Source organism: Aethalodelphis obliquidens, unplaced genomic scaffold (genome assembly GCF_003676395.1).
Source record: "Aethalodelphis obliquidens isolate GAN/ISIS:26980383/991018 unplaced genomic scaffold, ASM367639v1 scaffold29, whole genome shotgun sequence".
Taxonomy (NCBI): Eukaryota; Metazoa; Chordata; class Mammalia; order Artiodactyla; family Delphinidae; genus Aethalodelphis; species Aethalodelphis obliquidens.
In genome coordinates this window covers 7,406,925-7,421,141 of record NW_020837973.1, presented here as the reverse complement: position 1 = coordinate 7,421,141, position 14,217 = coordinate 7,406,925, and the positions used below count along the sequence as shown (strand labels likewise).

At 44.6% G+C, this 14,217-nt stretch overlaps 1 protein-coding gene across 7 annotated transcripts in view; it reads left to right on the top strand.

Moving 5' to 3' along the window:
- The window catches only part of SEMA5A (semaphorin 5A), a 477,675-nt gene that overhangs the window by 447,403 nt on the left and 16,055 nt on the right, over window positions 1–14,217 (top strand). For all 7 annotated transcript variants that reach the window (XM_027125304.1, XM_027125302.1, XM_027125301.1 and 4 more), the window contains 5 exons: window positions 1,973–2,198; window positions 3,438–3,656; window positions 7,239–7,409; window positions 8,882–9,037; window positions 10,437–10,484. In XM_027125304.1, the coding sequence (XP_026981105.1) occupies window positions 1,973–2,198; window positions 3,438–3,656; window positions 7,239–7,409; window positions 8,882–9,037; window positions 10,437–10,484 (820 nt within the window). The remainder of the gene's footprint in view (window positions 1–1,972; window positions 2,199–3,437; window positions 3,657–7,238; window positions 7,410–8,881; window positions 9,038–10,436; window positions 10,485–14,217) is intronic.

Below are 14,217 nucleotides of genomic sequence, written 5' to 3'. Positions count from 1 at the left end.
ATCCAAAAGATGCCATAATAAAACATGCTGTAAACAAAGGAAAATGAAATCATCTGTCTTCCAGTGTGTGTTGGTGTGGGGTTGGGGAGCATCAGTGTGGGTCAGGGATGGGAAACAAGAGGTGTTAAATCAGGAAAGTGGTGATGATTACTCTACATGTTTTCTGTTAGAAGCGTATGAAGTCACAAACATGAAGAGCCCTCGAGTATTGTCCCTTGTAAAAAAATTTTAAAAGATAGGCCCTGCGTAAAGAAAACTAGTTAGACTAATTAGAATCATGACAAAATAAATATTTTAACAGGCTTCCAGTTAAAGCTTCTGGTGTGGATACACATGGCTACTTTCTCTCCTACCAGAATTCAGTTATACGATATTACCGAGACTTTTTTATTTTCCAAGCATAAACCAGCCATCACAGTTCCTACTGTGTCAAAATACCTGATGGGGAGTGAATTCATGACAAGTTCATAGAAACTAGACAACTACCCCGACAAACCAGGCGAGTCCTTGAGTCGGACTGGGAGGGAAATGGACACGAAACAGAAACCAATCAGCTCTCTGCACCAGTCACCTGTGGATAATGTTCATTTAGCGATAAGTGCAAACACTGGATTTGGATCTAACCAAAAGTGCAGCATAACTACATTAAGATGATGGGAGATGGGAAGGCTGCATCTGGGTTGGAGACACAGGAAGAGGGGTAAAGGGGTAAAGAATAAAGAGCTAAATCTTTTCCCATCGTGCACAGTTAATGGATAATGCCTGATGCTGGAAAATTCTTGTTGTTAGCTCTAAGGGATAAGTATCTAGATAACTGAAAGAGATGGGGGAAGGATAAAACAATTCTCTTTTTCATAATACATCTTAGAAAGCTATTTAACTCTTCCTTTCTGTGTATGTTTAACATTAATAAAATTATTTTAAAAGTATGGCCATAGGGCTTCCCTGGTGGCACATTGGTTGAGAGTCTGCCTGCCGATGCAGGGGGCGCAGGTTCGTACCCCGGTCCGGGAGGATCCCACATGCCACAGAGCGGCTGGGCCTGTGAGCCATGGCCGCTGAGCCTGCGTGTCTGGAGCCTGTGCTCTGCAACGGGAGAGGCCACAACAGTGAGAGGCCCGCGTGCCGCAAAAAAGAAAAAAAAAAAAAAAGTATGGCCATAATTGAATGTATTATATGTTGTGGGTTTTCCCTCTAATGAAACATCTAGTGCTATGTTCAAGGTCAAACCCTGTGCCCCTTAGATTTGGTCGTGTTTCTGAAGACATAATGTTTAAAATTCTTGCCAGATTAAGAGACCCAAACTTATAGTCCTAAAGTCCACCGCCCAAAAATGGCATGTCCCACTTGCCAGGGTCCTCCCCGCTGTGCTTACAATGGAGGTATCTGGTACTGGGGAAGGGAGGTGAGACTGAAAAATGCCAACAATGTATTAACTAGGGAAATCTTGTGAAAATTTCTTATAGACCAAAAGTTATCATGTATTGTGTTATCAACTGGAAAGCTACCATTCTAACACTTTGAATCTGTGATCCAGAGCTTAAAATATAAATCTTAGACTGAACATAATGAGGTCCAAAAATCAAATTCTGGTTCCCTCATTTTAACTATTATCTTAAAAAAAAAAAAAAAGCTAAAGTTAACGTCAGAATATTCAGCATTTTGGGTCACTTATCAATGAAAGGAAGATGATTTGGGAGGAATCACCATTTTTATTCACACACAATTACATTTATTATCTCATTCTCATTGTTGATGTAGAAACTGTTCAGATTCCTTTGCAGTTAACTTGAACACCGAACATTCTCTTCAATGCCTAATTTGACAAAAAAGTGTGCTTTTAACTTTGCAGAGTAGCTGGTGGGTGTCAGGACCTGAAGTTTTAGAGAGCCCTCTCCTTCACTTAAGGAAGGATGCCCCTGGCTCTATTTCTGCAGTATGATAAGCATACTTCATGTGTTTTCTCCTCCAGGAGTACCAGCCTTGTAATACCAACCCATGCCCTGAGCTGAAAAAGACCACACCCTGGACGCCCTGGACGCCTGTCAACATCTCTGACAATGGGGGCCACTACGAGCAGCGATTTCGGTACACGTGCAAGGCCCGCCTGCCTGATCCAAACTTGCTGGAAGTGGGAAGGCAGAGAATTGAGATGCGGTACTGTTCTAGTGATGGAACCAGCAGCTGCTCCACCGACGGTGAGTAAGCGACTCTATAGGGACTGACTCGCTTCCAGGGACAGGTGATCTGTCTTATCTCTAAGTTCATAGAAGAGCCCAGTTAAACTAAAATTTAACTGGGCTTCCTGTATTTTATTTGCTAAATCTGACAACCCTGTCTCCAATTCAGTCACTTATTCCCTTATTTCAGAGCAGGCTGTGAACTTACTTCTTATGACATCAAAGTAAAAAAAGAGAAAATGAATGACATTGTTTCTTTAACTTTATTCTCTTATCCGAACATATATTTTTTAATCCTTCCATTCTCAGATACATATAAAACCAACACTAATATTCATTTTAAATGATATAAACTAAGGAAAAATTTTGATAAACATTTATAAAAGGCTTCTTATATTTCCTCCAAAAGTATATTGTGGGCATGGTTTAAAAAATACTTTATCCTTCTTGTATCTTAATGGCTTCAAGTTCTAATGACTAGCCATACGTTTTGGTATTGATATCTTGAGAATACAAAATTGGACCTGTTTGCCTCTGATCACATGAAATTAGGCTAAATTGTGTGTTCTTTATTGATTAACCACAAACTACTCTCTCATCAGAGAAAAAGGTTTCTAATCTATTTTCTCTGAAGAGCATCTGCCTAGGTTTCTGAGCCAGAATTTTTAAGTAGACAACCAAGAAACTTAACAATGGATAGAACTGTTCACACATCTGCCTTCTCACATTTCCCCAGAACTTCATGGCATACTTTGAGAGTTTTTTCTTAAAACTTGTGTCACACTGCCTACCTTTGAGAAAATGACTGAATATTTTTTCATATTTTAAGTCAGTAGGCATTTCCATCAAAATGAACATGAATTGCACAAGGACAATTTGTTGTAGAATTCCCAATGGAAGTGAGAAAGGCGTATTTTCTTTGTAAGAAATTTCTCAGAACAATAAGTGACCTATTACCCATAAAACCCTATTACTTGTATAAGGACTTTGCTACATTGACAAATTGAGTTCTTAGTTGCACCCCTGTTAATAGCAATTGCAGAGAAAGAAGCTTGAGTTATAGGAGATTATCATGCAAACTGCAATGTTATTTTTATTTAGTTTTGTGCTTCTGAGGTGTGTAAAAAGTGTTCCACTGATATTTGAGAGTATAGTTGCAGAAGCAAAGCAGACAGTGCTACAGAATGAAAGTTAGTTTGGACTGTGGTTACTCTAAGAGTTCCTAACAGAATCGTGCTTTGGCGATTTCCCTTGCAGGCCTTTCTGGTGATTTCCTGCGTGCTGGGAGATACTCCTCCCACACCATCAATGGGGCCTGGTCAGCCTGGACCTCATGGTCACAGTGCAGCCGAGACTGCAGCAGGGGCATTCGCAACCGGAAGCGTGTTTGCAACAACCCGGAGCCCAAGTTTGGGGGCATGCCTTGCCTGGGCCCCTCCCTGGAATACCAGGAATGCAACATCTTGCCCTGCCCAGGTGAGTGGATCGAGTAATCTGGAAAAGACCGAAACATCAAGTGTCTTGGAAGACTTTCTCACTCAGCTTCCCTGGCTTTATGTTTGAGACATAATTTGTGGTAGATAGATAGATAGATATAAATGTAGATGTAGATATAAGTATAGACATAGATATTGATGTAGATATATAACAGTTATAAATATAGATACAGATGTAGATATAGATATAGATAGATATAGTTATAATCTTCCAACTACATTGGTATAAAGACAGATATCACCTAGGCTGGCTTATGTTCATCTATTTCTTCTGCTTTAACAGAAACTGAAGCATTCTCAGGAGCCCCTCTAAGGGATTGTGGCCCCAAGCACTGCACCACTTGAGAAGTGGGCTGGGCTGCCATGGTCCAGAGAGCGGTGTCCTGTCTTTAAACTGGAGGTTGGTCCCTCCCAGACTCTGATGTGCCCAGCGCCCCCCAGAACTGACCTCCCTCCATACCACAGAGTCCTCACCAGAGTGACAGTTATCAGGGGTGGCCCAGCAGGGCCTTGCCAAGCCTGTCCCTGGTGCCCTCAGCTGACAGGGGTCTACATCCTCCTGAGGTCAGTCCTCTAAACACGCAGCATCCTCTCCTGGAGACCCACAGGAGCTGTGTTGTCTGGGTCTTCCTCCTGACCCCTGGCTTTTCATTCCGCAGGCTTGCCACAGAAGCACAGGGTTAATAAAATGACCTTAAGGAGCCCCCTCGCCCCCGCTCAGGGCGTTGTCTGCTAATACAGCCCCGAAGGCTCCTCTGTCACCTTTAATGCTCTAACCAGCTGTGCATTCCTCTTTCCCCGGCTCTGAGTGCAGCTCTGTCACCTGGATCGCTTCCCCCTGACCTTCCCACAGTCAGAGCATCTTTAATTTAACCCAGTGCCTCACGGCCATCCTGAGTGCTGGCCTCTGGCTGTGCATCCTGCCTTTTGACTTTGTCAGAGTGACCACACAAGGAGGGCAGGACCATCTCACTCACGGCAGTGCCCTCAGCTCCCAGCGTGAGCCTGGCACACACTCGAAATAGCTCTCAGTGATGGTTATTGAATGATGAGAAAATAAGCAGTTGGTTACTTGATCTTCCTTTCTTTATTCATTCAGTTTTTCAGCACAATTTTGGATCACCTGCTGTGTGCTATTCACTGAGTAAAGAAAGACACAGTGACCTGGTCCAGGTCAGAAAGGAACTTAAGAGTTCAGTGAGGAAGCATCCTGTGAATAATGTCAACCCAGTATGGTTGGGTTGATGACAAGATGCAATGGCTACATCAGCTGGGGACCCATGGAGCTGGAATCATGGCAGCTATACCAAGCAGGCTGCCCCTGGAATGGGCCTTGAGGGACAGATGGGAGTTGGTCATATAGACAAGCAGGGGTGGGGCATGAGGGGTCATTCCAAATACTGTGTACATTGGTTTTAAAGGCACACACCACTGCAAATATAGCATCTTTTTCAGTTGGTACAAACAACTTTCTGAGTTCCTTAAGCAAGGAACTGGCTTGTAGCAGTACTTAGTGAGCATCTATTAGATGGATGGATAGATGGATAGATGGATGGATGGATGGATGGATGATGGATGGACAGAGGAGTGGATGGGTGGATGGGTAATGGATGGATGAGTGGATGATGGAGGGATGGATAGGTGGATAGATGATGGGTGGATGGAGGAGTGGATGTGTGGATGGGTAATGGATAGATAAGTGGATGATGGATGGATGGATGGATGAATCAACACGTACATTAAGCTGAAAACACAGCTCCCAGCTTTGTAGGTGGGCCGCTCAGTAATGTCCCTGCTTCTCCAGTCCTCCTCCGCTGTCTCTGCCTGAGTTTCTCCAGCCTCAGGAGATGCTTCCCTCCAAACTACCCAGCTTTCCTGGCCAAGCGATGCTGAGGTGCTGGGAAAGGTCACAGAGACATGTCTTTCCCACAGCCCCAGCCTGGAGAATGGAAGGGCTCCTCCCCGGGGGCTGAGGGGACCCCTGGGGCAACATGATTAGATGAGGATCCATCCTGTAAAGTGGGGGAGGGAAAGCCACATGGGGAAGTCAGGATCCCTCCAGCCACTCCGCCTCCCCAGGCTCCAGACACAGGTCCATGCTGCTGTCGGCTGAATGTACAGACTCCTCCAGATGCTCGGATGCTGCCCTGGCCTCCGAGTGCAAGGAGCGGGCCCGTGTCCGAGACTTCCCATTAACATGATCTAGTGGCTATTTTTATTTTCGTTGATTTGATGGTCAAGACAGTATCAGGTACACGTAACCTTAATGTCTTGAAATAGCTTTGTCCTCATCTTCTTTTTGAAAGCCAAGTTTCCATAGAGGGATGTGAAAATATTCAGAGTGGCCCTTCTCACTTTCCACTTGGGAATGCATGAGTTCAGGGGGTTGTTGAGTGGGGCAAATGTCAATTCTCTCTCCCACCTCCTAGAAAATTCCTAACACAGGCCAGGATGCAACTCAACACGGAGGGGTTGGAAGACTCAGGGCTCTTATAGGCTATTTTTACTTCATTTAGGACTCTTTCCTCCCTATGCATTTACTCCTCCTTTGTCCTCTTGGGTTCACAAGAAACAGTTACAAAGGGGTGGTATATTTTCTTTAAAAACAAGTTTTCTCATTATGATTAAGTTTGAAAATTAATCAAAGACCTGAGAAATATAAAACTACCTCTTAAATTAATCAATGAAAAATTCGATCTCCAATTCTAATGTGGATCAAAACTTGCAGTAAGGTTTGAAAGTTGAGCCCATGTTGAAATGATCCTTTTTCTTCTGTGGTTTGGTCTGACTAATACTTTCACTGACATAATTTATTCCCAACATTGAGAAATAGCTTGGTCTTTCTCCATCACTCCTTTTTCTCAATTCGTGTTTGATTCAGAACTGATTCCAGACCTTGGCTGACAAAGGATAGCAGATGGTTCTTTGTTTCTAAGTCATATTCCAATTCAATAAGATAATTTATTTCTTCTTTATTATGAAAACAGTAAGTGCAAGGAAGAAGGAACAGTGAGTGAGAATCTCATGGAGGGGAGACCTTTTGAATCAAAGTGAATTTGGACAGGTGTGTGTTCTGTGGATGACATCAGTTAAGTACCTATGGTGTGCTAAGAACACTCCTCGCCTCTCTGTCCATGAAATCTTTGAGTCCACAGTTTGTTCTGTAAACTGCAAGTGACACAAAAGGAGGAAAAGACACTGATTCTGTCTTGGGTGGCTGGCAGAGGTAGCGCTAGCTGGGGCTTCACCTGAACAACTACAGAACACTGTTCTATAGTTCATGGTCTTTCCCAGAGACTGGGTTTTGTACTGCATATGTACATGCACTCCTTGGTCATCCTCGTGCTTGCATTTTACATGCTTAGAACTATTTCCTGAAAGAATAGGAGGAACTGAAGAAGCGTAGAGAGGAACGTGAAAAGCCAGGTGGAAGATCCTGAACCCCCTCCTGTGATGGTCAGTGGTGCACAACACATTCGCACAGTGCAGACTCTCTCTGTAGCCACATCGCATGGGTCAGATGTGGATTTCAGAAGCGGTGTGACTTTGTGTCCCTTCCCAGTGGATGGCGTGTGGTCTTGCTGGTCCTCCTGGTCAAAGTGCTCAGCGACATGTGGAGGTGGACATTATATGAGGACCCGCTCGTGCACAAACCCAGCCCCCGCCTATGGAGGCGACATCTGCCTGGGCCTGCACACGGAAGAGGCTCTCTGCAACACGCAGCCCTGCCCCGGTAAGCAACCCAGCCAGGCCCATGCAGACAGCAGGGCAGACTCACCCTTTTCCTGGTATACAAATGGTGAAACGATGAAACCACATCACGATAAGACCAAAAGAGGGGAACACGTCAATGCCACGCTATTGCCGGTGATGTGACCTCCTAATACATTGTTCTGCAATGGAATCGTTCTCACCATGCTGTAGTTGCAGAACTAGTTACAGAAACCAGTGATAACCAGGTATTCTTAAAATATTTAAGCTGGTAATGGGAGCTGACATTTAGTTGCTTAGAATCAAGGTGGGGAAGCAGGAGAACCCTTGTGAAGTGGCTTCACAGGAATCCCCCCAGGACCGTGGGCATGGGGGTTCCGGGCTCTGAGGCCAGCTGGCCCATGTGCCCAGTGGATGCCCTGCAGCAGCCCACCCCATCCAAGAATTAGCTTTGTTTTCTGCCATGTAGGGACCACTTGGAATGAAAATGAGACAATCTCTTCTGAGTCTAACTTCGACTTTGAAACACACACACACACGTTTTTAACTAGCTCCTGCAGACTTTCCTTGAAGGTTCCATGTATACTGAAAAGTGCCTAGAAACCAGATTCTCAGTCATCCCCCAAACTGGCACTTTACACATTTCTAAGGAAAATTATACCCTTTACAATGGATCAAAACACAAGTTTGGTTGCCAATTTTAATTTAAAAAGAGGAAAAAAAACAAGCTGCATAGAAAAACATTATTTTACATTATTAATATTTCATAAATAATATTGAGAGTTCATTTTTTTAACCTCCTTACATAAAATGAGTATTAATTCTCTCTTTCCACACATCTGTAGGTCCGGTGAATTTAACGCATCTTAGCGAATCTACCTTTTTGGGGTAAAGTGACTTTAGCTAGTTCATCTTTTGGCCTTGATGACTTGTGTGTGGATGTGCTTCAGTGGCAGTAAACAAGGGATAGAGTGAATTCTACCATGAGTACAGCCTGCCTTTGGTGTCCTGACCCTGCAAAGTTGTTTTCACAACTGGAAAGAAAGTATTTGTAGTAGCTTGAACCCCTTTCCCAACCAGGACTTTCTCATGAACACACTGTCATTTCTCTTGCTTGAGCTCTGAGGCCTGAGAAATTTTCTGGAGAAGGATTTGAGTGTGACCCCGTAGGAATGGGGTCGGCATTGATGATCTCTTCTCCACCAAGGAAGGGTCACGCACAGCCAGGCTTAATTTAGAGCATTAAAGTAATGTGAGGTTTAGAAAATGTATTTTAAGCACATTATTTCTAGTCAAAGGTATATGAGTTCTTTTATTCTTGCTCCTTTGTATTCTATTTACTGGACTGGTCATAAGATACGAGTCCATCTTATGTATACACAGACCCACTATAAACATCATATGAAACCTTATGTACATAAGCTGCCCCAACTTCCAGACTGATGGATCTTAGTGGGTCTTGTTGCCACATCTCCTGTCTTCTGGCCCCTGCAGAGAGCTGGTCGGAGTGGTCAGAATGGTCCGAGTGTGATGTGTCTGGGGTCCAGGTCCGCATCCGCCAGTGCATTCTTCTGTTCCCCGTGGGCAGCCAGTGTTCCGGAAACACCACGGAGAGCCGGCCCTGTGTTTTTGATTCCAATTTCCTCCCGGGTAAGAGGGGAGATGCTTATGAGTGCAAACAAAATCATTTCCGATATTTTGAGAGACAATGATTCCTAGGTGGGAGTTTTATCTGCTCTATGAGGTCCTGTTTGCTAAAACAGAGATGATTCAATCAACTCTTGCGGTTTCAAGGTGATTATAGATTTGTAGCTAACTGCGTCTGTAGACTTGAATTTAGGCCATGAGTTTTAAGGTTTTTTTAAGCACAATGTCTTCTTCTACAATTTATTGCCTATAACACGGTCAGAATAGTTTGTTCAAAAAATGAAAATAGGTTATTTGGTTACTTTAATATTAAGTTAAATGCTTTGGCAAGGTTGTGCGTATGTGTTTGCACAGAGAAAAGAGGGCCATTCTCTTCATACAACCTTAGTTTATTTGGGAAAAATGGAGGCTGTCCTTGCTCTCGTCTTGGAGAAGAGGTTGGCTTGGCCCTTTGGCTACAGGCTTTTCCATGTGAAATCGATGTTTAGTTATTAGTGATAGCTAGTCACCCATCACATGCTCACTGTAGGCACGGGCCTACATATATGCCCACCATGTGCCTTAGAACTCTGATGTGGGCCAAAAGCAGAGACTAACCTCTTACAAGGTAATAACAGGGAATGCCTTGTTTTCCTTCACTAAAGGAAAGATATTATTTTAGAAAAAACTATCAGCTTCAGCCTCAAAAGACACCTCACTCTTCTGTGGTCTAGAACTGCGAGAGTGTTGATTGTTGTTTCCTTTTCAACCATAGACGTATTTTTAATTCTTGTTAACGCATGAGAAATCAATACAGGAGAGAATAGTGTTTCTGGACTCTTGAAATGGTGTTTATCCTTGGGCTTAAACATTTAGGTGGATCTCTCCTTTGGTTGGCTTCCTACTTGTCAGTTTCACATGGGCCATGGCAAAGATCATGAATGGGCTCGAGTAGGAAGGTTATTTGTTTTGGCAATTTCCTCTGAGCTCTGGTGGAGTGGTCCCCCTCCCCAGGCAATGTGACAACACTGACTTTGATGAGACAAAAAATCTGAGGCAGAAATTCTACAGACAAACACTGTGGGGTTCCACAGCTGGCAGAATACATTGGAACAGAAAATCAGCCCATGTGCCAGACTTACTTTGAAGCTAGTGCCCTGGTTTCAACCCAAGGGACCATAGCATTTTCTTTTTGTAATAATGAATCTCACCCCTTTCCAATCAAGGTGACCTTGACCAAATACATCTCCGGTTGGTTAAGAAAAAAAAAAGAAAGAAATATGTTTTTAAAAACAATTAATCAGGCTTTTGGAAACTGACTCACATAAAACTCAAAATCATTAGACATTTCATAAATGAATCATTAATGTGATCTTCCTTCCCTACACCATTTATACATTGTGATTAAACTTTGTTTTTCCAGAAGTATCTGTGGCAAGATCCAGCAGCGTAGAAGAGAAAAGGTGTGGAGGTAAGTTCTTTTTCTTAATTAATTTCAGGTATTTTCCAGTCATTTCTCTTGCCATATGTTTCATATGATGTTTCAGCTACTGGCCAAGAAAAAAATAAAATAAAACTGGAGAAACTCCTGAATCCAAACACCTTATATTTTGGCAGTAGAAATGCTAAGGAGTCCATATTTGACATCTGGATCAGTGGTTCTCAGGGGGTCCTTAGACCAGCATCATCAGTATCACCTGGGAACTTGATAGAAATGCAGATTCTCAGGCTGCACCACCATCTACAGAGTCAGAACCTCCCTGAGAGGGGCCCAGCACTCTGGCTTAATAAGCCCTTCAGGTGAGTCTAGTGGACATAAGCTTTATGGCCCAGTGATCTGGGTATTAGCTACAGTTAGATTTCCTATGAGTAAAACAGAATTCAACCATTTTCTTTATATGTATAGTGCAAATCCATAGAAACCAGCCGCAAATCTCCAAACTGCTGAAATGATAAAATGTCAGAATTGTATTATGGGCAAAAGGCTATACCTATATCTCCAGAGATATTTTTCTAACTTCCTGCAACCCTGAATGACAGAAATCACATTCTCTGGGTCAAATCCATAATGCTTTTGGACTTTCCCATCTAGTTCTATCCTGTTTGGGTGGGAGGGACTGGCTGTCCATTGATCAGAGCCCAGCCCTGGTCCACCTTTGGTGTCAGAGCCAGAAACCACACACAAGACCAGCATCTTCATGTGTGCAGCTGATGACTATTCCTAACCATTTCTAACATAATCCATTCCAGTGGGAGGTCCCAGGCAGCTCAACCCAACGGGCTTTGGTCTCTCACACTCAGAAGGAATCTGGATTTTCATCGGTGTGTTTTAGGAATGTACTTATTTATTAACTACACTGGTTAAGAATCTGCTATCTGTGACGCTTTATCTGTTTAGTCAGCCATCTGTTAATCCATTTGTTCAATCATCTTTCCTGAGCACCCGCTCTGTGTCAGTTTTGGGAGGGGTGTTGAGCTTACAGTGGGGACTCAAACAGCCCCAGCCCCTCTGGAACCAAAAGTCATATCCCAAGAGAGCCCTGTGCCTGAGAAGGGCAGTGTCTGGTGTCTGACTGGGTCAGTTCAGTGAGCCACTACTTGGGGATCCGGCTGCAAGATGAATGTTGGCTTGTTCACATAAAAAGAATTATAGCTGTAGTATTTTTAGGTCAGCAGTCACTGTGTGCCAGACACCGTAGAGGTATCCTGTTTCACCCTCACAAAGAGCATTCGCGTGGGTGCCACAGCCCACTGTTCTTTATATAAAACCGTTGAAGGTAGAGCAGGGTTTGGAAGTCAGCGTTCTTCAGATTACAGATGGGTAATACGGGTCATATGAGGTATGACACGGCGAGGTCTGGGGGTCGCACTCCGTAACCAACCTCTTTAATGACGTTGCCGTGAAAGGTAGGTGAAGTGAAGCTGCCAATCACCCTGGTTCTGCAGCAAATGATCAGGTCAGGTCAGGCTTCGCTGCCAGGTGAGTGATGAAAAATCAGTTTTCAGAGAAATTTTTGCTTGGGGAATTGTAGGAAAGGGATAGCAGCCACGTCTTTTTATCTGTATTTTATAAATAGGGATCATGAGGGTCAGAGAGATGAGGTTCACACAAACAGTCTAAGTGAAGCCAGCTTTGGATCTGGGCAAGGGGATCCCAGCGTGAGCTTTAAGCCCGGAGCACCACGGGAAAAGGGGCCTGGTGCAGAGTGTCCCAGAGGAGGGTATCTGGGGTAGGCAGCCACAGCAGCCCCGGCCAGGCGACACTCTTGGGCAACACCCGGGGTCACCACTGGAGCAGAGCTTGTAGAGAGTGTTCCTGCCCTGAGGAAGGTCAAGGCAGACCCTGGGGGCAGCCAGCATGCCCTCCAGGCCTAACACAAGTTCAAAAACCACTTTCCTCGGCCAGCCTTCTCAGGGTTCAGATACGGGAGTCCTGCCAAGGCCTTGAGCACCCGGGAGGACAGGGTGCCGAAGGCTCACTTGCATCCTAAAAGGCAGCTTCTGCGTGTCTGAACCAGCTGTCCCAAAGGCTGCACCAGATCAAGCCTTGAGGTGCTATTGATTCAATCACAGAAACTTGAATGACTCTATAATATTCAGAACCAATCGTTTAGATCTTAGGCTGCTGACGTGGACACAGCAGAGTAGGTGGGTAAGAGGTCCGATGGGGCTAATTGTGGGGCTGAGAGGTAAACACAGTCACCTAGCAAGGATGTTTGGGGATGCTTTTTTCAGTCTGTTGAGAAGAATCAAACTTTGCACAGAAAATCAGCCAGTTGAATCGCTGGGTAGTTGGTTTCTCTTCTAGCTTTACTGACCAAAATCAACAGCAAAAAGCATTGTATTCAAAGCAAAGAGCCATGCTAAGCAGATTCAAGAGATTTAATAGGCACATTTTTCACTTATGCAGAAAAAACGTAGGCCTATGGAAATGCTCCAACTTAGCTATTTTTAGTTGCATGAGACACAAAGACTGTATAATCATCATAAAGATGTCGGCTGGCCCCAGCCTTCCCCAGGCACCTGCAGGAATGATTCATTTGACTAATGACAAAGTACCTGCATAGGGAGAGAGCCATACATCTTCTATATATTATTTTATCAGTGCAGCAGAAGTACTTTTATCCATATGCTGCATTGACCCTGGGGGATCCAAACGGCTAAAGTATCGAGAGATGACAACAGGTATGAAATCACTCTTGCTTATCTTGAGGGCAACTTCAGGGTTAGAGTAGAAGCTTCTAGCGATTGCTGGTAGAATGGCCCCTGGATGCTTTATCCAGCTGTCCCAGGTTCAGCCCTAGAGTCTTCAGACAAAATCAGGAGCAGCCAAAGATTTAGCGATTCCTTTCACTTTGTTGAACCAGTGACAGGATAATCAAGAAGTGAAAAATTGAGGTGGATGTCAGGGAGTGGGTGATATCTGTGGAATGTTCTAGTAACGTCCTCCTGGATTATCCAGCTCCAGGTGCTGAAGACACCTGAGGCGCGTGTTAGGAGTCACCTGTTTGGAGTCTCAGCGTGGGTGGAGTACGTTGGTTCCGGTTCACAGAGAACAGAGGACGAGGCTGCCTCTCCGCGCGGTGTTCATCCACCTCCTGGAGCGAATCTACCTCCCAGGGCCCAGGGCCCCGAAAAACAGTGTCCAGGAACAGCAAAGGGGCACAGCTTAAAGGGAGAAGCTTAGAGGGTTTAGGGACGGATGAAGGATGTTCCACCTGTGCTGTGGATCCCAGGTGAGGCGAGGACAGCTCAGAGAGTCCTCGGGAGGATCCCAGGTGTTTAAGGAGAAAACATCCCAGAACCTGGGTGTAGTAGACAAACTCACGGGTCTTCTCTCCCCGAGAGCCCTGGGGACCTCCCCACATGGCCCAGCAGTCTCACCCGGCATCCACAGGGGTGCCCAGCAGGCATCTTCAGTGGTCCCATTTGGGTGCAGGGAGAGCAAGGGTGTCACTCAGCCCTCTGGTGGTGCATGAAGGGGACACCTTGGAAGAAAAGCCAGATCCCCAGGATGTGCAGTGGAGACATAGGGCCAAGAACCCTTAGGCAACTGGTTAGCTATACGGTGCCAACACAGCATAGAAAAATTGAGGTCCTGTTTTGTTTTACCTGATTTTCAGTAATCTCAGCTTCATGGTCATGGCTCAGATGTTGTCTATATTCCCTGAAAGGCTTACAATTTTGATTGTAAGGTGTTTTAC